The following is a 25,730-nucleotide window of genomic DNA, read 5'->3' as shown; positions in this document are numbered from 1 at the left end:
AAAACTCACCTGTTTCCCACTGTGTATTCTGTTTCTCCTCAAGACTGGAGTGCTCCCTGTTGTCACCCAGACTCCAGCCAAGGTATTGCTGTAAACTTCATTTTCCTCAATCACACCTTGTCCTTTTTCATGCTAAATGCAAGACAATTTAAGAGTTGAGAAAACCTGCTAACTGCCAAGACTGTTTTTCTGGCTGTACCCATCCCTCCCCAACATGGCTTCTTTACTGTAGCAAAGTAATTCTTTTCTATTTGAGTACATGTTTTCACTTTTTTTTTTTTTTCTCCAAATAACAGTACATCATGATTTTGAATGTTTGCCAGGAAATGAAGAACACTCTGCATGCAAATCATTATATTTCAAGGCTCTGCAGTAGTATTTGCAAATCTCTGCTAGCTGTAGGTAGAAAAGGTACCTCCCCAGTGCATGCAATCAGATGAAAGTTGTGGTACCTGGCACTTAAACCTAACACCCAGCCCTGTCCACCAGACTGACAAAAAATTAGCATGTCTCTTAAGGTAACTATCTTTACCAAGTGTTTGGGCTTGAAAGTAAAGCAACAGTATTCTTGGTCAAGGTAAGCTGTTCTGGTTGCATTTACAGAATGAATAGATGAAGCTGCACACTTGCAGCATTAGCTGAACCTTAAGTAACTTTTGGCAGAAAAAATACCCAAATATTTCTCAAAATCTGGTATTGCTTAAGGGAACCTGACAGCTCTTTCAGTTCAATTAGCAGAGCCCTTGCATACGCTGGAAATTGCGCTTTATTCCTCACTTTTACAATACACGACCGTACAGCAATTGCAATGTATATCATCCTGAAGGCAAAAAAAAAAATATTTTCTGAGGTTAGTGGTAAACACATTACACTCAAAAAAAGCTGAACAGACTTCTAGTTTGTTTTTGGTTTTGGTTTTTTTTTTAAATAATGACAAACTACTATGAAAACTAAGCCTTTAAAAAGCTTTTAACCAAGAAACGGTGAAATTCTGTCATCTATCCCATTTTAAATTTTTTACTCTGTAATAGAAATAATTTAGTGACATTCGTAAGAGCCTTTATCTTTAAAATACCAGCACCGGGTTCAGTCTATTACAATTAACCTAGTTTATAACGTAAGAAATTAAGTCATTTTAAGTACAATCAAACATTTTGCAGAGTACCCTTTTCCAACGTTTATAAGAACAGAAAACAAGTCTGTACGCCTGTTTGTAGCTAATACTTACTACATAAATTCCACCATGTTGACCATCATGGATCTTGTTGTGTCGAACTATGGGACAGCTGTTTGTTCGAATCTGTATTCCCGCTAATGCGTTACCTGTTAACAAAAAGTGTTATTTAATACAACCTACATACTCATTTTTCTCAGAATTCAAGATGCAATAAGCAAATTAGCTTACCATAAATGTCATTTCCTTCAATAAGGCCTCTTCCATCACCAAAGATATAAACACCACCTTGATTCCCATTAAAAATTGCATTGCCCCTAAGAAACAAAAATATCCACATTATGAAATTATTATAATACACTGTACAATACTATACATGTATGTAGTGCCTAGGACTGTACAATATTCAGATTTAAAATAGTGAATTTATGTTCTGTCACTTTGAGAAACACATACTTCCAAGTATACATGCAAGTTAAAAATGCAGTTCAACCGAACACAGACAGCAATTTCATTTTTACATATACAGGAGTATTTACAGTTCATCATAAATAAATGAAATAAAATTGCAATTTTGCCATCCCCATCAAAACTCTTCTTCTGAGTAGTAAAACATCAATGAGGAAAACGATACCTTATTGTTGGGTCGCTGTTTGAGGTAATCCAAACACCTGCAAAATTGTTTGCATAGATTTTGTTCTCTATGAATTGTCCTCTTCCTTTTTCATGAACATAGATTCCTCCAGTCTGGCCGTGATGGATTTCACACCGAACTACTGTAGGATTGGCATATGCTTTCACTTCAAAACCTGCTATCCTGTTTCTATGTATGTTGCAGCTTTCAAAATAACCCTTAAGACACAAAACATGCAGTTTCCTGTAAGAGTCCTTTTTAAGATGAAGGCTATTCCTTACCCTCCCACCCCTCTAAATACAATCCTCATTTAAATGGAAACAGTACCAAAATTGACAATATGTTAAGTACTTATATAGTGAATTAAAACAGCTATTGCCACTATATCATTTTTTTCCCCCAAATAAAATACTGTTTCAAAGACACTGTGTTTGCATTGATAATTTATTACTGCCCATGAAATGCCAAGAAAAAATGGCAACTCTGGGTATAGCACCTCAAAGAGGTCTGAAAATCAGGTTTCCTTAGCAGCTCCTAAGGCTCAGACTCCTTTCAAGACCTTGAAGGTGACAGGTCTAATATAAAAAGGACAATGCTATGGAGAAGACGACCTACTTATTTTGAGACCCAGAACCATATATATTTGGTAAGAATATGATTTATTTCAGAAGAAGCGTCCTAAATTTCTTTGAAATAAGTGGGCAGAATAAATACATATGGATGCGGGAGATGAGTAATTTTTCCAGGGCTGGATTGATCTGAGTGGCCAAGTGGCAAACTTTTCCCCCCCCCTCCCCTTTTTTTAAATGGTGTACACTTCCATTCAGACACAGCAATAGTAGTAGCAGGCCTACATCAAAACTGTATCTAAACAAATGCTTTATAAGCAGCATAGCTATGGGAAAAAAAAAAGAAAAAAAGACACCAGACATTCCACAAAACCATCCTAGGTATGCTCCTTCTGCTGTGCCAACAAGCACTCGTGTAGCAGCACAATGAACTGGTCCATCTGAAAATTCATCTGGCAAAATGGTTGTTTTCGGCCCAATGACTTCTCTGATTCTAGTTCATTCCAGGGCCATGCAAAGTAACTGTGTCAGTCCTTTCAGAGCATTTTTTAGAACATTTTGATACTAAAATTCAACCTATTCTTTGAGGTGAACTTTAATGGTATTATATGCCCATTTTGCCCAACTAAAAGAACAGAAACAAAAGAACTGAAACAGAGGAAGCATCTCTTATTGGAGATGGTAGATGATCGCCCAGTGATTTGTTTTAGTTTGTGGATGGCTTGGATGCAAGCTCTTGGAAGCTCAAGACTATCTCCAGCGGGCAGCTGCGGAGGGCAAGACTAAAACCAGAGCACATGACATGCAGAGCAGTACTCTGCTGCTGACAAACAACCAGAATTGCACTGTCCATTACAGCCAAGAACACATGGTCGAAAGAGAACGTGAACCAATCTTAGTTCTGTCTTTTCTCCTAGATGTCTCTGTCTCTCTGCTCTGCAAAGCCATCAATAGTATAAACAATCTATATGATTCCAGTTATGGTTTTAGCAGTATCAGTCCTCATCATGCAAATGTTTACCTCTTTAATGAACCGATAACATGTATATAGGTAAAACATCTGACCCAAAAGGAAAGAGGCCGGACCTTCGCTGATCTTTGTCACTGTCACAGGCACCTCGTCCAAATACTGTTTTTCCTGTAGCCATTTAAGTCTCACTAATCGTGAGACTTGTCTGACTTGCAAACTACAAAAAAGCACAATTCCTCCTACTGCTCAGTGTAACTGGATTCCAGTGTTTGTACTCACATGACCTACTACCATGAGCACCTCAGTCCTAGAGTTTCTACTACCTACCACATGGAAATTACTCAAGTTACTGCCAATCTATGTAGAAAGCACTCTGTTTCACTGTTGTATTACTTATGTGCTGTGAATTGCTAAGGGACTTCATCAAACATATTTTGATTACAAAAAAGTAGAAATACATACGGTTCAACAAGGAACTCAAGACAGCATGCACTTCTCCCTAGTTTGACAACTGCAGCCAGGAAAGGCGCTGCATTGATTAAACATCTCCAAAAAAGTACTATCAGTGTGCACAGCTTGGCTCCCCAGGCCCTTCTGGGTGACAATTAAATCAAATGGAAAAAGCCTACTTTCTGTCAATATTCAGAATATATTTTTTTCAAGGATTTAGAATTGGATTTCTTCAGAGTGAGCCAAGATGTTTTCAGAGTTCTCAAGGAAGCTACACACCAACAGACAGGGGAATCTAAAGGAGATATCCTCTGAAATATACTTTCATGCCAACAGGCAGTCTTTGGGACTTCTTATCCCCAAAGGAACCACCTTTTTCCCTCATTTGCACTTAAAATGAAGCCCTCAGAGAAACTTAAATAAGATGACGATTTGGTATAAAGTAAAACTTAATCCTCTTAACGGAATACATAATTTCAATTTAAATATTACTATACATGTTCTTGTATCTTATTTACTTCACACATCATCTTCCCGTTGAGTGCCAAATATGTTGCGACTACAGCAAGATGAAGGAAAAGACGTACTTCAGAGGCGCTTCATTGCAGCCATTTCAGATGCCACGTAGAAGTTGCAAACAAGCAGAGCCTTTATGTGGTCAGCAATATCTTTGCGAGCTTCAGCAAGCGCCATTATTTAATAGTAAGGCAATTCTGGTACAAATACTTTTAGTTCTTGAAAACGGTACCATATACTGTGTAACTTTTAAACTTGCTTGGAAATGAAGTGAAAGAGAAGGCTCCTTCACTTCTGCTCGTGTCCCAGTGTATCTACATAATACGCAACTTCAGAGAGGAACAGAAGAGGTACCTGTATATTAATTGTACTGTGCCCACTATGTCCTAGAATACCATAACATCACTTGACAGCAGAGTAGAAGTATCATTTCTTCAAAAAGTAGAAAATGGAGCCTTCAAAATGATTGCTCTTCTACCTTCTTGAAAAAAGTAGGACCAATGATTCAGAAGAAACTGAGATTTTGCTGTAAGCCGATGTGAAGGAAGTGCTCCCTCAAAAGGGGGAGAAAAAAAAAAATTCTCTATATCTCAGATTCCTTTATAAGGATGACTGCTAGGTCAGAAAGTCAAGGCTTTCTGCTAGGTAAGATCCTCTATCATTCAATATTCATAAAGAGAAACCATATTAAAAAGCCCAGTCTACCTCAAGCAGAGTTAGCTTAAGCTGAACTGCTGACTTTGAGCCGATGCAGTTAAACCCAGTGTATTTCTGCACTTGTTGAGACTGTGTCTGAACACCACCTGTGTCCGCAATTATTAAACTGAATTCAGTTAAATCAACAGAATTACTGTTCGTCAGAAACACGTGTTCTTCCACAGTCCTGAGCAACCACCTCATTCCCAAACTCCCTATTTTCTATGCGGTTCTCTGTTGAAACCAACAACTTCTTTGGCCCAAATTCACCCCCTAGGGAGAAGGGATAAACTTATCTCAGTCTTTAAGATGGCCCCAGGCAATCCCTTCTATCTTTTCCAGACACCACAGCCGCTCCCCTTCAAAAGGCATTGTTGCGCCTTTGAACTATATCCTCTCAAAGACGTCTTCCCTTTTATTTTTTTTTTTTTTTTTTTTTAAAGTGATGAACTTCTGGATCCCAAGAAATCACGTATGGGATCAGACAGCATCTTCTTCTTGGGAAGTTAACAAATATTTTGTTAACAAGGAAACAGATCATTTAACTCCGTACTTAGAAATGCTATTATCCATAGGGCCCACTAACACTGTTTGCAAACCCAAAGCTTACTGCCAGCTCCGTGTATAACCAGTAATACCATTAGAAACAGCCTGCTCCTTTCTTACCACTTCTGTCTAACAGCACACACGGGCTGCCCAACCTGCAGCTCTTAAGCTCCGTCCAGCTGTCGGGCAGCTCAAGCCCAGATCCTTTACGGAGACTCTGCCAGGCGGCTATTAAGGTCAGGAAGGTCAATACTCCTCCTCCGCATAGAGGGATTGCAAGCATTATATTGCCTCCGCCTCCTTCTAAGAATGATTTTCAAGTGTGCTGAGTATTTTATGTGTGTTTCGTGATGGTTTCTGGTTGTAATTCATTGACTAGCAGTAGAAGAACCTGGAGGATGCAGCACCTGGCAGTGCCAGGATTGCTTAGTAGAAAAAGAGGCCCCTGTGATTAGTAAGGAAGAAGGAATAAAGGATACATGTGGAAAAAAATATTAAAATCCTACACAAAAATACGAAGTGTAAGGAGACTCAAAATACCTTAGCAGTAGCTTTCTGCTTGAAAAATCCTAAATATTAAAAAGTAGCTCTGTACACCAAATTTATTTAAAATACCACACAAAACATTAGCTGTGGGCACAAGATGACAGCTACAGTGACAGAAAGCATGGGCAAGAACACACCGCTGCAGTCTGTTAAGATCTGAGCAGAGAAGGTTATCACAAACAGACACCACAGTAATGGTAACGTTGATGTTTCCACATGCTACTTAGCGTACAGAAAAAGTTGATGTGATGACAAAGAAGGGTTCCTGTGCAGCTGGACAAGCTCAGATGACTTTTTACATCAAGAATAACTCAGTAATTGAACTTGGATTGTTTTTGTTTTCTGCATTTTATCTAGTCTAACAAATACTGCTTTGAAATGCATTAGAGTTAAAACTTGTAACTGAGGGGATTTTTTCACTGCTTTTCTTCTCAGAGGAATTTTTTCCCCAGGTATTTCTAAAATGGCCTTTTTTCTTTCTCTGTCTCAAAGATCACAATATTACAGAAATGCAGAGGTATTTCATGTTATTGTTTAACTGTGCAAGCTTTAACACTTCCTAAATATTTACTGACACTTGTATTCCCAACAGGGTAAAAAAAAAAAAAACAAAACAAAAAACCCCAAACAACAAAAAACACCCAAACAAAAAAACCCCAAACAACCCAGGAGACCAAGATGGAAAGAAACAAACTGCTAAAGAGTATCTGACTCTATCAACTTAATTAAATAGCAATAATAAGTGTGACTGACAGCTTAAAAAATATGTTTATGAAAATTTGCCTCCCGAAGCCTGGAATGGTCTTTATTTGAGAGTTGGTGGATTTTATAAAAATCCAAATCAGCATAAAGAAAACCACATTCAAGACGCAAAACGAACCCTTTATTTTTAGTGCATAGGAAAAATTTGCTATTGCAGCAAAAGGCCAACTGAGTTTTTATGTAGTCTGTATAGAAACTGGCATAAGTTTAATTTATATTTTTTTGGACTTTATATACACACTTCTTCAAAATTATCCAATTTGTAGTATTTAAAAGACTGAGCTGCCAACTAGTCACAATCACCCAAATTAGATACATGCTACTATGCTCTTCTTCCATCAAAAATAAAAAAAAACAAGCAATAGTGCTACGTTTCTCATTTGGGAGCAATGAAAATGAAGACTGTTATGCCTAGATCTCAGCTTTAAATGATAAAATTATGCTTATTCTTACAGTAAATCAGAACTTCTCTGTTGTTTGCATACAACTACTAAATATAATTTATGACAAATGTCTGGTAATTCATCTCAGGCAACTGGCAAGAGAGGTCAGAGTAAGGCACTGAGGGCTGCCAATGCCATGCTGCATTTTTAATGCCAGCTTGTTAAACATTTGGCACAAGCACTAAGGCAAGCATCAGAATATTGCCAGTTTAGAAGTAAGAGGTTAAGTTTCTACAAGTATCAAAACACAAAGAACAGTCTGAGAGCATGAAACTAAAAAACAAAGCACTCTTGAACCTTTCAGAGCCAGTACTCCAGCACAGAAACCCACGGGAAAAGAATGTGTAGGGTAGGAATTCAGGACTGGAATGTACTTATCCCACTAAAGTCACAAGCAATTAAGAAAAAAAAAAACAACAACCAAACAAAAAAACCCACACCCAAAAATAACAGAAGGGAAGCAAGAAGTTAACATAGCAAATCCATTAATTTGTTTAGATATGTAGGACTTGTATCTGAAAGATACCATGTCACTTAAAGAATATGTAAATATTGCCAATGCTGTCATTTCATCAACTCTATCACTAGCATGCTACAGAAAAGAGGACTTTGAGATGGGGGGGGGACACCTTTCAAAGGAGTTTATGACTAAGAAAGATTTCAATAATATTTGCAGCTGAGATAAATATTATTCAAGTTCTCTTTAATGTGCTAGTGTTTCCTTTAGACAAACAAACAAATTATTTCTATTCCATTTTGCTTGTGATATCACACTGATCACAGCATTGGAACAGGCATTCTGCTGGTAAGAAAATAGATCAAATACACTTTTATTTAACATGAATCAAGTGAATTCAGTCTGGCTTTTTAATTTTTTAAATATTTCAATATTAATATATTTAATATTTATACTTCAGTACCTAAACAAAAAGCAGCTCCTAGTCAGACTTTCCAATTAACCCTCAAGCCTACATACAGACATCTCCCCTCCAGGAGTTACTGAAGCACTCTCCTTTACCAGCTTTTCTATAGCTGAAATCACTTTATTACATGTTTCCAGGCCTGTTTAAGTCATGAAGGGATATATGGATATATGTATTCACTGAGGTGGATTAGGAGTGCTTATACAACATGTTAATACAGCTTAAAGGAGGCAGTGGCAGCATCCAAACAATGAGATAATATAAAATAAAGACATAACATCTTAAGTTCGCCACCACTCTGCAAAATGGCCAAAAACCTACATCTCTAGAGAATATAAAATGATGTAAAGAAATCTGTCAGAAGACTGCTAGAAGGGCATTCTTCTGGGCTGGTATAATCTTGCTCAACACAGAACAAATATGCTCCTTAGGATGTAACTAAGAACGGAGAAGAGGCACCTAACAGAGCAGAATCCCACCATGTTTGACCTTCCACTGGCAAGAAGATTTTATGCCAGCAGCAAAAATAAAAACACTCTGTGACCTGTCTACCTTCCACTGAGACCAGGAACCTGCAACTCAAACAGCTACAACTAGTACTACATTGCTCCTTTACCCCACCTCCCCAGCAACTCGGGTGGAAAGGAGAAAGGCCTCACTAATTTCTATCCACAGTGTATTTTCTGCTAATACTATTTCCAGGCTGCCAACACTCATGAAGAACCTGACCAGATTTGGGTTAGAACTAAAGCAATAAACACTAAGTACTTACAAGGGAAGGAAGATATCCTAACAAAGGGAAAAGAGATCCACAATTCAGTGAGCCTAAAAACACCCTGTCAGGGATCAAAATATCAATTTTCAAAAACCAGCTGCTTCTCTTCTTCCTCTTACCCATGATAAAACTACATGGGGTTTTTTTCTGAAAGCTTGCTACGTTATGTATTAGCTATAATTGCATTAATCATTCATCAAAATTATGGAAATTTATTTCCCCAAAGAAATGTCTTATTACAAGAGATTATTATTTTATTCAATAGGCATCTGATACCTAGCCAACAGTCCCCCAACACATAACACACAGTGTAGAAAATCCTCATGTAGAACGTCAGTAGCAAAGCTAAAGCAATTTAGTACCTGAATTGATAAACATTTTATTTAGGAATAAGATTATTTTTAAATGGTGGACTATAGTTTCCTTCAAGCAAGCATCGAATGAGTCTAAGTTAAAAATGAATGTCTACTGTAGTTAGATCTCTGAACATACTCAATGGGGGAGGGGGGGAAGGTGACAGGAAGGTGAAATACATGAGGAATACAGAAGGAACAGTGGATCCAAAGGTCAGAAGATAAAGTGAGAAAATTGAAATGAAATAACAGAGGTCCAGTCTACACCCAAGCAATGTCTGCAAAGGTGTGACTTGGGACTCATCTTTCTCAGCTAGTCAAAGCCCTTAGTGTCTAATGCTTGCATTTTTACAAGTCTTTTTTACAAGTATTATTTGTCTTTCTCTGGGACTAAGTAAGATCTACCAGCAAAACTACTACTTAGGTAATAAAAGACATTTACTTATGAAGAACATCGTGGATATAACATACCAGGTCTAATTATGGTTTCTTGCCAAAGAACAGGCCTAGCATATATTTAGCCATAAGTAGGCAAGAAGTGTGTCAGGTAGTAAGGCTAGGAACAAAACGTATGGAGGGGAATATGCACTAGTATCCCAGAGTATGTGAAACGTGCACTGGTTTGGCTGACCTCATTCTTCAGCAGCATTCTGAAATCAAGCCCGTTACAGTGAGGTTTTCATTACAGCAGCAGCACAGCATCACAGAAGAGGTTCCTATTTATCTACAGCACCTTTAAAAATGCAACCCCCAAAGCAACTGACTGTATAGTTTATTACTCCCTGTCACCAAAGTTATAGGCAATCCATATGTCAGTGACCTCCATCTGGACACTGAGCCATGAACCACTACCCTATGGATGCGACCATCCAGCCAATTCCTTATCCACCAAACAGTCCAGCCATCAAATCCGTATCTCTTCAGTTTAGAGAGAAGGATGTTGTGGGGAACCATGTCAAAGGCATTACAGAAGTCCAGACATATGCCATCCATAGCTCTTCCCTTATCCACTGACATAGTCACTCCATCATAGAAGGCCACTAGGCTGGCCAGGCAGGACTTGCCATTGGTGAAGCCATGCTGGCTGTCTCGAATCATCTCCCTGTCCTCCACGTGCCTTAGCACAGCTTCTAGGAGGATCTGCTCCATGATCTTCCCAGGCACAGAGGTGAGGCTGACAGGTTGGTAGCTCACAGGGTCCTCCTTTCTACCTTTTTAAAAATGGGTGCAATGTTTCCCTTCTTCCAGTCACCAGGGACTTCACCTGAGTGCCATGACTTTTCAAGTATCATGGAGACTGGCTTGGCAACTACATCAGCCAATTCCCTCAGGGCTCTGGGATGCACCTTGTCAGGTCCCATAGACTTATGTATGTTCAGGTTCCTCAGGTGGTCACGAACCTGATCTTCTCTTACAGTGGGAGGGACTTGGTCTTCCAGTCCCTGTCTTGCTGGCCATCTGCTCAAGAGGTATGGGAAGAGAGATTGACTGCCAGTGAAGACTGAGGCAAAAAACTTGATTACCTCAGCCTTCTCTTCATCTGCCGTTACCAGTTTGCCAGTCTTGCTCATCGGGAGTGGGGGGGGGGGGTGTACGCTTTCTTTGACCTTCCATTTCCAGCTGACATACATGTAGAAGCCCTTCTTACTATTCTTTGCATCCCTTGCCAAGTTCAGCTCCATCTGCGCCTTGGCCTTCCTGACCCCATCCCTACAGAACTGGGCAGTGTCCCTATACTCTTCCCAGGATACCTGTCCCTCCTTCCACTGCTTGTGCATTTCCTTCTTGCCCTTTAGTTTGATGAGCAGGTTCCAACTCAGCCATGCTGGTCTCTTGCCCTCCTTTCCTGATTTCTTACACCTGGGGATCGAGAGCTCCTGCACTGTGGAAAGCATCCTTAAAGACCTGCCATTTTAAAAGTGACTAGAAGAAAAGTGCTCATTTTGCCAGCTGGGTGGGGGGAATTGGGACTTCGTCATTCAAGCAGGAAAAACAATGATGTGGAACTGTTTGGAAGACATGCAGAATATTTTTGCTAAAACAAATCAGCAAATAATCATCTTTTATTTCAGTGGCAAAAATCCATTCTGTTTATTTCAAGGGCTATGCAAGCTCATTACTTGCTACTTTACACATACATGGAAGTTACCACCTTCATCCACAGAAACAAACATTTTTATGAAAGAAGGCCTGAATTCTGAAATTGAATTCTGTGTTAAAAATCCACAACTAACTACATGCTAGAAAAGTCCTCTTCCCAGAGAAGCTGGACATACCCTGTTTCAGAGATTTAACATTAAAATAAGACTGATTAGGTCTCCACCGAGCATTTTATTTCATTTTTACACCTTCCAGCACCTTATTTTTTTGTTCTGTTTCAAAGGAAAAAGAACGAAGTGATAGCGTAAATGTAAGCCTACCATTACATCCTATTTCAAGAGGTATTTTGTCACTGCAACATAATTCAATATAACAGGCTGCCAATCAACTGTAAAAAGCTTGCTTAAACCTCTTTGAGCTAAAATTGTCTCTAATGTGAAGTTGCCCATGAAAGGGCAAGAGAAGAACAGTAGGCATATTTTAAGATACCTGTTCACATGTAAAAGCATCGGGTTTTTTAAACATTTCTTCAATGGTAGGCAAAATTTGAAGACTTCAGCTTTGCAACATCTATTTTTCTTTCTTCAAAAGAAAACATATACATTACCATGCCATGGTCAAAAGTGAAAACGCCAACATCACGTCCATGGTGAATGTGATTCCGTCTGATAATGGGATTTCCATGGTTTTTAACCCAAATCCCTGCTAACGCATTATTGGAGATCTCATTGTCCTCATATATTCCCTGGTAAATAAAAATGTAAATTGAGACAGGAATCAAGAACAGTAAAAAATTTTATCAAAGTAAAGAAATTGATATCGAAAAATACCTGTGCATGGTCTGTAATATAAAGTCCAACATTTTCACAGTCGCTGATGTTACAGTGTTTAATAGTAGGACAAGCTCCCTGGCCACTAACACATACTGCAGAGCCAACTGGAAGAAAACAGTACAGTTACCATAGCTTCAAAGCAGAGAGTATTTATAAATAGTCTGGCAGTGCTTTTGCAAGAAAAGTTAGCATGAACTGATATTTAAAAAAGATCTGGCGTGCACAGTGCCAAAGCACTGCAAGCCACAGGCAGAAAAACACTAATGTCATCATTTTGCAGATGCAAAAAACTGAGGTAGGAGTTGCTTTAAAAATCACTCTGCCAAGGTTATGCAGCTGCATATGATTGCCAGAATAGACAATAGTTTATATAATAATTCATGCTTATGAAAGTTCTCACTCATTTATTTTCCTATGTTAGGCCGACTGTATATTGACTGTTTATAACAAAGGACAACAGAAATATAATAAAATTCTATGTTAATTACTGCCTTATTTTACTCCCCTTTAAACTTTCATAACCCAGTACTTCAAAGAGCCCAAACAAATAATAATTTTGTAGCATACCAAGACACACGTCTAACTAAAGATGAGCAGGAGACAAACAGCACAATCTCAAGTACAGAACTACACATCAGAAACCAACAGGTCTCTTCCCAGCTGAATTACAAAGCTCCTTGCCACAGCTCCTTGGATGATTGCAGCTACCATACCATTACCCAAACCCCAAACTCTTCTCAGGCAACTAGGACTCAAACTGCTCAGGACTTTGTCAAATCAGCTCAATTCCCTGAACTCCATAAAGTATGAAAACATAAAATTCTACGGCCACTAGAAATCAATGGCAGATTCACAGTGATTTCAGAAAGGTAAGACCTCATTCTCAGGGTATCTGGCCTACATAATGCACACCTTCCCTGCAATTAAACATCACTAAATAAGCAAGCCAGTACATGCTCTGCAAGTCCTCATATTAGCTTCTAGCAGAGTACCACAAAGACTACACTTTAATAATTCACAGACTCATTTACAGAGCTTTTTTTTTTTTTTTTAAATCCTAAAGAAATTATTTTGATTGTCTACTCTGACCTTATGAATAATACAGGCTATAATAATTCCCTGAATTAATTCCTGCTTCAATTCTAGTGGCAGGAACTTCAGCACATATCTTTTAGAAACACATTTAATTTTGATTTGAATATTTCCAACAACTGAGAAACCACAGGCAGCTTGTTAGCTGGTTACAGAGTCGTTACCCTGTTAATTTACACTTTAATTGCTCATCTGAATTCCTCCAGCTTTAGCACCCAGTTACTGGTGCTCCTTATACCAGTGTATGCCATACCCAACGTGTGCACGTATTTAGTGCAAGCAATTGACTCCTTCAGCCTTCTCCTTGATAAAGCAACGAATTGCAGTCAGTATGTTTTTCACCACAACTGAATTTTTCTGCTTTATCTTTTAGGACTTTTCACTGAACTGTTTCTAAATTTTCAACATGTTGCTATGGACACCAGGAAAGAGCACTTTATTCTGAAGCAGGACTAAGCAGAGGCATAATACAGTCTTCTCTACTTCTGGTCAATATTCCCACAGGTGTAACGAAGGATCACATCAGTTCTTTTGGCCACTCAACTACATGAGGGCTCATATTTAGCTGTTTACCCACAATGACTCTTTAAGCTTTTCCCAGCAATCAAGCTTCCCAGGAGAGAGGTTTAATCACTTCAAACTAGGAACAAAAACAAGTTGTGTGTATAAATTCATACTTGTCCACCCTATGTGAATGTTGTTCAAGAGCCTACCTTCCAAAAAGGACAGAGCAACCCATCCTCCTGGTTATTTATAATATCTTAAGTCTGTCATCTACAAGTCTCATCTATATGCATTTAATTTCTTCTCTGCAAGTCATTGATAAAGTGGCTTAAAGTCAAGAAGTCATCTTTGAAACAGCCACCAAAAAAGCCATTTATAATTACCCTGAAAGTTATTTTTCATCTATTTAATGTATGCACTGGTGATTCTGTAAAATTGTAATCTTTTAAGGTACTACATGTTGAAGTCAGATATTTTTCAAGGATCTGTGTAATTATACTGGGACTGCTACCTTCTTTTTGTCAAAGTAAGTAATCAAAAATGCTAACAGTGTGATGCAACCATTATAACTTTCTGTAAATACACATTAATTTGCTTCAACCATAAATTTTAAATTCTTGATTGACCCTGCATTTACTATCTCATTATTCTACCCAGGATCAACAGGCATTACTACTTGCTATACTTCATCCTGTTTAGTCTCTCCAATGCCGTGCCCCCCCCCCCAGGGACATATACCATCTCACCCAGGTTTCAAGTTACTGTTGATACATAATATGAGCCCAGAAGATTTCTTGGCCAGTTCTTTTTAAACTCCTACATGATTTTAGAATGTCTATTTTTACAGCTGTTTAACCTCATCCACAGTTACTGTCAAGAGTGGAATGTATTTCATTATCCCTTTAGGGTATGAGCACATTTATCATTCTTGCCTATTCTCATTAAATATGGAACAAAAATTACACAACATTTTGCTATTCAAATTCTTCCATTCTATGATGGATCAGCATCACTGCTAAAACTCCCTTTGCTCCCTAAGTTAAGACACAAGCACTGTCTCTTCTAGAGAGATGTTATATCTTGTCTTGTTTATCAAGTTCTTTTGGGGAGGTAGGGGGGTATTTTCTTGGGGTGTTTGTATTTTGGAAGGGGGTCCCCACAGTATCCTGCAATTTCTAGTTTCCTATTTATATTAATTGCTAATAACTTCTCAGTTCTTGTATTTCATAATTGCTTTCACTTGCCTTCTCTCTACCTCTTTTGGTGACACTGAGGAACTGTGGATTTTTGGGAACCCAGTGTGATGTTCTAAAAGCATACCTCTATCACATTTTGCTTATTTAAATGAAAGCAGTCTTTATTCTGACTCACTTCACTGGACTTCATTACTGATTGTGTGAAATTGGTTCTTTTAGAGTACCAAGCCCATGTATCACTGGTTTAGGCTTTATTTTGTTTATTCAGAATGTAATGATTACACACACTTAAGCAATACTTAAAAAAAGGCACATTGCCATCCACTACTTTTATCTATCAAGGTGAGTACTAATACAGATTTCCTCTACAATGAATGCAATAGAACCTCTAGACTCAGGATCTTGCCACTCATTTAAGCTTTATTTGAAAATATTTCAAAGATGCTTTGGACTGGCAGCAAAAGACCTCCAGCTTAAATCACTCGCACTTACATAGCTCCCATTTTTACATATTACATACATTAAGAACTTTACACATGACATAATGTAGAAATATCCTTTAATGCAATTAGGAGACCTACAGAAAGGGTATCAAGCATGTGCTAGGAAAGATTTTGAATGCTGATGGATCAATATTTCAGAGATGTCACTGACATGGAAACACTAAAAGCCTTTTCTGGCAGACTGCCATTCTTCCTCCCTTTTTACACACACTCAGTGCTTCCTGAGTAGGTTATAGCAAGGCTTGGTAGGATTAAAAAAGTGAATAAAAAATTAATAATCAGTAAGTGATGGTAGTACAGCCTACACACAGCCTCCAAAATTCACCAGAAATTTTAACTTTAGAGAAGAGGAGCGACAATTCAATGCAGCAAACATTCAGAAATCCAGAGTATTGAAGAGGGCAAAAGTCCAAAATTCTCAGAAATAGTCTTCCATAATGAAAACTGGTCATGAAAAAAAATTAACAAAGCTTAATTTTAATACACAAATTTTCACAACATCAAGACCTACTAGCCTATCTATAAGCACATGTTTCAACATGAAGCCATGCAGCTCTTTAAACTACTTTTATAACCAAGCTGAATGTGGTCCAAGAAACAAATCTAATTCCTCTCATTTGTTATAAGAACAAATTTTCTTTGTATACTTCAATTTCCTAGTATTTAACATTAAACAAAGAAATCAAGATACTGAGAGCAGCTAGCTGTCCTTTGTTCCTCTTCTTTTAACACTTCCACATATTAGCTGATATGTCTCCAATAAAACAGATGGTGATGCGAAGCATTGAGCTGCCTTGACCAAAAGTGAAGTAGTGTTTTACAGCCTGAAACCTCCAAGAAAGAGCATATCTTCCTCTACAAGGCACAGACAAGGAATCCTTCCACTGTTCTTATTACAGTTCCCTGCAGAATTCCCCCCTCCATAGTTCGTACCAGAAAAATGTAGTTTTTATATCTAGTTGAAGATCTCCTTGTTTCCTTGCCTTTATTTTGAGCTAGGCAACCTTTATGCATAGCCTGCTGTGTAGATCCATTCCATTTCACTAGCTGAGCTTAGGTATATAAAGTTCATATTGCCATTTCCATGCAAAGACTCTGTATCTTAATTCTCCTGTACCTCTTCTGACACTCTATTTCATCTGTGTTCGAACATGTTAAACTTGCCATTTCTTGTGTCTAGTGATTGCAAACTGCCATGTCTTCCTGCCCATGACTGTGAACTGCCATCCAGCCTCTCACTTCCACTGCCTCTGACCCTTTCTTTCCTGAGTCTAGACTACCAATGTTTCCCAAATCAGGCAGTATAAATTCCTCATTAACTCTGACGGTGAAATGAGTCTAACTTTCCACACTATGCGTTTCTTCTGCCTGTATAGCTAGGAACTCATACGTTGAGTATGTCAAATCATTCCACTCTTGACAGGAAAGTGAACTTAGCTTAGCAGTTACAGCTCATGATGGTTTTAATGCCAATCCCAATACTGCATATTGCAATGAACCTAACATAAAAATCCCATGTGTGCCCCCTTCAAATGCCATCTCCTGCCAGCTACAACTATATATACCAAAACCAGGTAAGTTTATATAAAGTGCCACTTTTCAGGTTTTAAACTAACTGCCCAGAGAATTCAAACTGATTCAAATGGAGGACCAAGTATACATTATCACGAAGGTCTTGGACACAAAGAAGTCACTGTAATAATGCCATTTCAAGGCAAATAAGGCTTGCAGACCTGTATTAAACACCTGCATTAGAAATTGAAATATGCCAATAGTGATCATCATCAATTTGTGTGCTGGCTGCTTCCATGTGCCCTGGTTAGTTTAGTAACTTTAAACACAGGTTTAATTTCAAACAATAAAAAGCCCACTAACCCGTACAAGTACTTCGAATAATACAGTGATCTATAATTGGACTGCAGTTCACGGTAATCTCTAAGCAGTGGTGTGCATTGTGGTGCTGAGCAGATTTGTCATCAGGGTTGAACTGAAAAAGGAAGACAACACAGAAATGTAGTATTTATTTAATTGCTCAGGCATTAAAATGAAATTATTAAAAGCTCTGCTGAAGTTTGAGATTCTTACCCTGATTGTCATATATCCAACATAGGCATCTTCAGAACCCTCCATAAAAACGAAGGTGGAATCTCTAGTGTTTTCTATTATAACTTTATCTGCTACTTTTCCAGGTGCTGTAAAGAACACATTTATTAAGTCTTAGTTTATGCTACTGAAAAAAAAAGATCCTCAGAAAACTTACAGAATTCTGTTCAAAGCAACAAAGGAAAAGGAACACCATTCTTGGCACATAAATAGTCTTCATGTCAGAAGAATCTTAAAACAGAAAGTTTCAAAGACAACTGAGAAACTAGTCTTTAACAAAGACAATCTTGCACCAACTTAATATCTAGTACCATAAGAAAGATCTTCTCTTGTACAGAGCTAGTTTTTGACTACTACTTATTACAAACTGAATTAATAGTTTAAACATGGATACCAGTCCAGAGGCACTGTAATTCTGTTACTAAGTACAATTTATTTTGGTATTCTAAACCCTTTTATTAAAGGTAAATACATACATTCCATCACTAATTTGAACCAATTTAAACGACTACTTAGTAATCTGCTCACGACCTATGAGTGATCTCCCCACACTTCTCAAATGCAAGATTCAGTTTTGAATTGCTACCTTCATCATTCTTTAGAAGAAAATTTTATAAAATTAGATTGAACTATACTTCTGAAAGTATGTACAGAAGGTTTCAAAATGGTTCATTTGCAAGTTCCCATAATCTGCAATTTGATTTCCTGTGTTAACAGCAAGGCGAGCTCTACTCTTTATCCTTAATCCAAAGGAAGGAAATGTTTACATCGGTATGGCAACAGCCAGCAGAGGGAGCACAAGTTAACAACAGTCTTATATTGGTATAAATTCAATGATACTCATTCACAAGCAAAATAGTTTGTCTGATTCAAAACTGCACATTAAATATGCAAGCCAAAAGAAGCCTTCCTCAATACACAAAATGTAAATGTGGAAGTTTCACATATTATAGCAGATAACTTATCTGATAGCAATTTCAAACCATTCCCAACTCGAGACACACAAATGTAACCAGATATTTGCCCTAAATTCTGTATTTTATTGAAGAGCCTACGCCCAGGATTTCTCACGAGCGGATCTTTTTCTGTTGTCTGTTGACACTAGTACAGACAAGTGGTATGTCTTGTTCTTTATCACTCAGGCAGAAAGGTGCCAGGCAGAATGAAGCAACATTTACATCATTATCCAGCTTGTTCTCACTATCTAAAAGCTAGATCTCTGCTTTCATTACTGCAGAGGTGCAAATATTTTAAGGTAGTCTAGCTTTTCTTCATACCACTATCCACTTAGTACTAGATAAGAAGTAAGAGAGGCTTTGATGAGGATTTGTGTTCTCATACAAAATATTTTTCTGTGGCCTGGTAACATTTCCATATGTTCACCATGGTGCAAATGCACTGGCATACACACATCAGTATACTTCAGCATCTGAGAAAGAATAGCACCACAGTATTGCAGGTGAACCAAAACCAGAAAATAAATGGAGCCCTTAAAAGGGAATAAGAGAGCCATAAATTATTATCAGAATTGTGTTCCCTCTTAGAGGGGCAAGGAAAAATGGCACTTTACATTGGATGCTCTTAAACACTATCAAACAAAGCAGACAGATTTGTGGAACTGTGCTTGGAGGTGTTTGCCATGCACCTGGATGATGTTCTCTACAGACAAGTCCTTCCTCTTAGCACGAGTTACTTTACAGGTCTCTGAGTTTCAGAGGTCCCAGAACGCCCATTATGGAACATGCCAATTAGTAAGACCACTGCATTTAGATCCCCCCCAGGAAAAGGCTGAAGAGGGAAGGGGACTTGCTCAAGCAGTGGCTTAATTCTAAATGCATCAAAGAAATTCTCTGCAACATCCTACTGAATCTTTGCAAAAGAATTATTCAGAGAAATATCTACATTGCAGCTTTTGGCTTAGACTACTTTACAAGAGAGGAACCAGTATAAGAAAGGGAAAAGAAAGAAAAGGGCCACTAATTTCATAATCAAGCAAAACCTAACTCCCAAGAAGTCTATTTGCTGAAGTCTAAGGGAGTCATGTTCCAGGGGATCAGAATTCACGCTCAGTGTAAGGACCAAGATGAAACCATTTAGAAATAATTTAACAGAAAGCCTATGATAAGGGACTGCCTAAAGAATTAAAAATTAACTGAATGTTGCCTCAGAACTCTTTTATTCTTCAAAAGGAATAAAACAATTTCACTTTTCAGTGCATTATTAGAAAAATAACTAGATCCTGCAGGAAATAACTGTGACCCTGTTCAACTGTATCAGGCAAAAAATGCAGAGGCCCTTTTAGATCTTGCAGTCTGTAAAATCTACAGCAAAGAACTAACTCTAAACTAGTCTAAAATATAATTTTCAATTCAAAGATGCAGAACAGGTATTTAAAGAAGAATTCAGGCATGTGAAGGTTCTCTTGCACTCAAAAGTAAAAAAATACCTTATGACAGTCTTAACCATTTTAGATTTTTCTACTTATTGTTTTTACTAATTTTCTTCTTGATTGGTAAAATCCTTTGATAATCCTTTTTTCACTTACTTGCACATTATTTAAGTCAAATGGAAAATAAAGGGAAAAAACAAAAGCTGTATCTCCTAAAATACAGAAAACACACATATTGAGTGAAGATTCTCAGGTCAGGACACGTGTCTGTACAACTGCTGAAACTCAGCTATTAAGATGAGAAACTTTGTGTCTTGAGTAAGATGAGCACTCCACGGAAGGCTTGCATTCCTGCAGTCATCTGACACCCCCTCCCCAACCTTGGAAAATAGAATTCTTTTAAGAAATTCATAGGTATTTCTGTCCACTGAACCAGATGCATCAATCTCCTTACAGGACCTCTACTCTTACTTCTTAACTTGACAGTTCAGATAATCCACAGTACTAGTAATATCTTCAAAAGCTTCCTTCTGAACCCGACTCCTTTCCCTAGATTTAAGGAAATAAATAACCCCAAAATTAAACAGAACAACAAATCTAGAATACCAGGCATTATTCTGTAAGAACATTTTGCTTATATGAGAAAGCAGAAGCTTCTTGAAAGCTCGAGGTATGTAAAACTGCCTTTCTAATAATGTTGTGCTTCTTCAGAAGTCAGCAGAAGAAACCATTAAAGAAATTTGAGCAGAACTGCGGAGAGATTTGGTGCTGCCTTAATCCTACCATTCTGAAAAGCATGCCAGACTGAACAGAGAAGAGGTAGTTCTCCAAGGCTTAGTGGTTCACTTTAATTTGTTTTCTTTTCCAGACAAATGAAAACTGACTCCCTCTACAATGTCACTCATCATTCAGTGGAGAAAGTCTGAGGAAGTGAAGAGTCAGCAGTGCCAGAAACTGAAATATAAATACATCTAGCATTTCTGGATTCCTCTTGGAGGTTTTGTTCCCCAAGACAGCTATTCTGTTACAAAAATACACAATGCAGATCCCTTGCTTTTAAAGAACTGTAGTTAAGATAACTGTTTTTCTGAATAACTTGGGTTAATTCCAGTGGAAGGGAACGCAGAGGGCCTTTCAAAACTTAAAAGGAGCCAGAGAACATGCAGAAGTTTAACCAGATATCAAAGATGTCGTTTCAAGTTTCATGAAGTAATTGAGAAATTTCATATCTTAGGACAGTGCTGATCCAGTTTCTTCTGGATTTTAAACACTTCACGAATATGACTTGCCCTATTTGTACTGGCATCTATTATACTGTCATCCCATATCTGAAACAGAAGCCGGGGGTATTTTGTTATTTGTCTAAGGCCATGTCTGCATTAACAAGCACTGCAGCATAAGAGTGGCACTAGAGTGAAATAGTGCTGAGGATTAGACATCCACATCACATGTGTTGCAGGACAGGGAGGGCAGAAGAGACTGTGACTTTGGACTAGTCCTAGCGTGGTCCCTCTGACTGAACGTACACTGACTACTAGAGTGCAATAACAGTATTCCAGGAACATGTCTCTTAGATTAGTCTCATCCAAAAGGAATCTAGTTTGCGCTCCAAAACCTCTCCACAACACAAACCAAAGCACTGTAAGAGGGGATTTTCAGGATGTTAGCTTCCGAAGCGTACTCATGAACTGACAAACTAACATACTAACGCAGCTGCATCTCGCAGATCTGCAGGGACAAGTTTTAAGACTAACACTGGAACGATCTAACTGCATTGCTCAAAACTGTTCTCACTGCCAGGGCTGCAAAACCCAGGCAAGAACTGCCAGAAGAGGCTCACTCAAGAACAAAATGGTTGGTATGCAGAACAGATAGATACCTGAAAAGAGGGACTTTTCAAAACAAACAAAACCCAAACAACAACCCACCCCCCACCCCCCCAAACAAAACCATACAACAACAACAAACACCACAACAACAAACAAAAAACCCCAAACAAACACCACTACCACCCCCAAAATTCCCCCCCCCCCCCCAAAAGACTACCCCAAAACCCCCAACCAACCAACAAAAAAACCCCAACCCAGACAGATGGAATCTCAGAAGAAGCAGGCAATTCACTTCTGGGTCACCACAGGAGCAAGAGGTCCAAGGCCTCTTAACCAAGATCTCTACCAGCCATTAAGACAGTCTGAATTCTTACTACACTATCATGTTGCTGGGGATTAGCATGCTCACAGTTGGGACAGGAAAAGCAAACAGCTCCACAAGCACCACAGTTTGCAGCTAGGTGTATTATATTAACTTCCTAAACCTTTCCTATTCTGAAAGTCTTATTTCCTTCTACATAGAAGTTCTCCTTTAGAGGTACAGTTGGGAGACGAACAGAGAAAGAACCTCCAGTCTCAGAATCTGTCTGCTGAATGCTCTCATTTCCTTCCTTGAGATGGAATTACGATGCTGAAGAAAATGGGACAGATACTAATTTGGGCTTGCTCCCACTGCTGGATTCTACTCTGGAGATAGGTTATATATAAACAAATTTCATAAGAACCACCTGAAAATTTCAACTACAGTAATGTAACTGAGTATATTTTCTGAAAAATTCAATTTTTTAATCCTAATGAAATAAAAAGATAAATAAGTTATTCCAAGAACTAACAAGCAGACAACGGTACTTTAGTCTGAAGCATCAGCTACTTTTTAGTTAGTGACACTTGTACAGAAAATACTTATTTACTGGGCTGATGAAGAAAGATAGGCATTTATAGTGGATATTTAATACACCAGAATATCTTTGTAATTAAGGTGGTAATTAACACAAGTCATACTTTGAGACAAAGATGCTCTCAGTTTAAATACCTGCACCGATCATGGTGATTGGAGATTCTATATATATCCATTCATCAGTATATATACCAGAGTGAACAAATATAAGTCCATCAAAATGAGCTTCTTGAACTCCACCAAGAGCATCCTCAATGGTATCATAATACTAGAAGAAAAGGGACAAATTTAGAGAGAAATATCCATGCAAAGATATATAAATATTCTTAAAAACTGCTTCAGAAACATACCAACATATTTTCTCTTCCTTTGTATCTTGCAGGATTACTGTAGAAGTGTTCAGCAAAACCCGGCTTTACATGTGCTCCTTTGTACTAAAACAAGGAAAATAGCTTATGATAAGCTTGCAGATAGGTGGATATGAATGCACAGACAAGAGATCTACTAATCCCCTAATTAACAAGCCATTTGCTGATACCAGTTTGTTCTGGGAACTAAGGATCATATTCTGACCTCCCATATCAGGCACCCAGTTTGAAATGGCAACCCCAAAAAAGTCTGAGCCTAAGAAAGTGACCAACTAAGCCAAGAAGCTAACCTACTTACACAGCCAAAAGCCTCTAAAGTGACTGAAAATCTTTGTGTACCTTATCCACTCCACAACAGATGTTCTTATTTCCATCTTTTGATTTTTCCAGCAGCTTACCACGAAACAAACTGCATTTATATGGTGAGGAAAAAAGAATCCTATACCTTCACTTTTGATTGAGTACTGAACAAAGAAGCCAAGTGAAGTATTTGTCCTCAACAAGCTTTAGAGTTTCATTAACCAATTACACATAGCACTGTATAATACACTCACCTTGATACTTATTTCCCTTACTTATGTTTTTCAAATATCATGCCCAGCCATTCTTACAATACCTTTGACACTTTGGATTAGAGGTTCAATCACATGGCTTAAAGGTTAACTTGTTTAGCTCCAGTCACGTCAGCTGTAAATCACTATTTAAGCCCAAGTGATATTGTCAACATACTGTTTGGTTTACTAGAGAAAGATGCATATGAATCTGATAACCAGCATGCACACTGGTTTAATATGACAACAACAATACACTTGAAGTTTATTGCGAGCCACAGACCATGAGAATCTCTTGCACGGAATTTCAGTGATACAAAACATGAGGAAAACCCAAGACAGAAGAGCTGGATGCTCAAGCACTCCACTTTATCATGATGTGTCTCCCTAAAGTGTGCCTCAAAAGAGGAAATAACTTCAGATATCCCCCTATTGCATAATGCAATACAAGGATCTCTCCCCACCTGCTCAGTCCCATAATCTCATTTAAAGTCTAAACCAAAAATAATTACTATTGTCAGCCACATTTCAGAAGTTCGGGTTTTTACTTTTATAAACCATCTTTAAATTGGAATATAAATGAATACTACTGTTACCAGTTGCTGAAAGCTTTCTTTCCAGGGATTTGGATGTTCATATTCTTCTGGATTAATCTGATAAAATTTACCAGGTTCAGGATGCATCATTGGACGAGTGTACTCAAATACTTCCATATACAATCTTTTCCTGAGCAGAATTGTCAAGCAGAAAAGGAAATTAATGTATTTCTGATCACTCTTCCATTTTAATGTAACACACCAAATGTTAAAACCTGTTTTTTTTTTCCAACAGCATTTGCCAGTCTGTGACAGTGAATTTGACCAAGATCAGTATCAACTCCTTTAAAAGGCTTCCAAAACAATTTTTCTGTTGGACTGACTTCTGTGTTTTTCTAAGAAGAATTTTGACGTGCATTTCATGATCCAAGCGAAACAGTTCTCAACATGTAATTTCCATGAAGAAATTCAAGCAGTTAGTTACACTGCTTGTGGAATCAGAGTCTAATTGTATATTAACTACACCATTGCTTTAACACTTATGAAAGCTAGTAGCACAAGAATAACAGGAACTTCAGACGAAGTGTGCCACCACCTCTTCCTCACCTTGCCAAAAAAAAAAAAAGGTTGAAAAAAAAAAATGCATTCACAGAGAACAAATGATGCACTGTATTTCAAAAAGAGTTCATCAGTAGACAGATTACAATGGCTTAAGAAGAAGAAAATAGCACACAACAATTGGATTCTTTTGATTAGTGCCAGAATACAAATAATTGCAGTGTCTGAGCCTGCTGATATTAAGCCCAGACTTACAGGATGACACTGAATCTCAGAAGTTGTAATTCATCTGACAAGACATCCCCAAAACAGTCTTTAGCACAGAAAAGGGGGGGAAAGGGAAGAAGAGCATTTTTGTGACGTTACACTCAAACTTTATTATTTTTCTTCTTGTCTTAAGCTGTTTTTTTAATATAAAGATGAAGAAACAGATATAATTTTTTTCCTTATAGAACAATTACAAATTTAGATCCCATTTATCCAAGCTCTCAATAACCCAGGGGCAGGGTGGATTCATACAGGGAAAAACAGCCTGAGTATCCAACCACTGAACAAAAATCAAACCAAATGAAATAAAACCAACAAACCTGGAGTAACACTAGACAAAACTTGCATCTAACATTAAGAAATGTGTTGTTTCTTTTGTGTCAAGTAACACAATCCCCACAGAAGCCTGCAAAAGGTTAAAGAGGGGAAGAAGGAAAGGAGTAGCTACTGAAGGAATACATCACTGATTTTTTAAAACAGCCATTATTTAACTAATATCTACACTACTAGCGAATCAAAAGTTTTACTGCTTAACACATATAATCAGATATTCATAAGTAACAAATAATGCTTAAGTAAACCAGACATATTAAAATAAAATTCATTTTAATTCAACTAATTGCAACAAACATTTCAATTTTTCTAT

At 37.9% G+C, this 25,730-nt stretch overlaps 1 protein-coding gene across 2 annotated transcripts in view; it reads right to left on the bottom strand.

Annotated features, from left to right (window-relative positions):
- Positions 1–25,730, bottom strand: part of FBXO11 (F-box protein 11) — a 77,876-nt gene that overhangs the window by 6,540 nt on the left and 45,606 nt on the right. For both annotated transcript variants that reach the window (XM_030034478.2, XM_030034479.2), the window contains exons 5-15: positions 24,320–24,449; positions 23,155–23,238; positions 22,940–23,072; positions 17,671–17,777; positions 17,461–17,572; positions 12,288–12,394; positions 12,065–12,202; positions 1,809–2,026; positions 1,406–1,491; positions 1,229–1,323; positions 10–132 (exon numbers count right to left, since the gene is read on the bottom strand). In XM_030034478.2, the coding sequence (XP_029890338.1) occupies positions 10–132; positions 1,229–1,323; positions 1,406–1,491; positions 1,809–2,026; positions 12,065–12,202; positions 12,288–12,394; positions 17,461–17,572; positions 17,671–17,777; positions 22,940–23,072; positions 23,155–23,238; positions 24,320–24,449 (1,333 nt within the window). The remainder of the gene's footprint in view (positions 1–9; positions 133–1,228; positions 1,324–1,405; positions 1,492–1,808; positions 2,027–12,064; positions 12,203–12,287; positions 12,395–17,460; positions 17,573–17,670; positions 17,778–22,939; positions 23,073–23,154; positions 23,239–24,319; positions 24,450–25,730) is intronic.

Source organism: Aquila chrysaetos, chromosome 13 (assembly GCF_900496995.4).
Source record: "Aquila chrysaetos chrysaetos chromosome 13, bAquChr1.4, whole genome shotgun sequence".
Taxonomy (NCBI): Eukaryota; Metazoa; Chordata; class Aves; order Accipitriformes; family Accipitridae; genus Aquila; species Aquila chrysaetos.
Note: the sequence above shows the minus strand (reverse complement) of the source record. Positions and strands in the feature narration are given on the sequence as shown.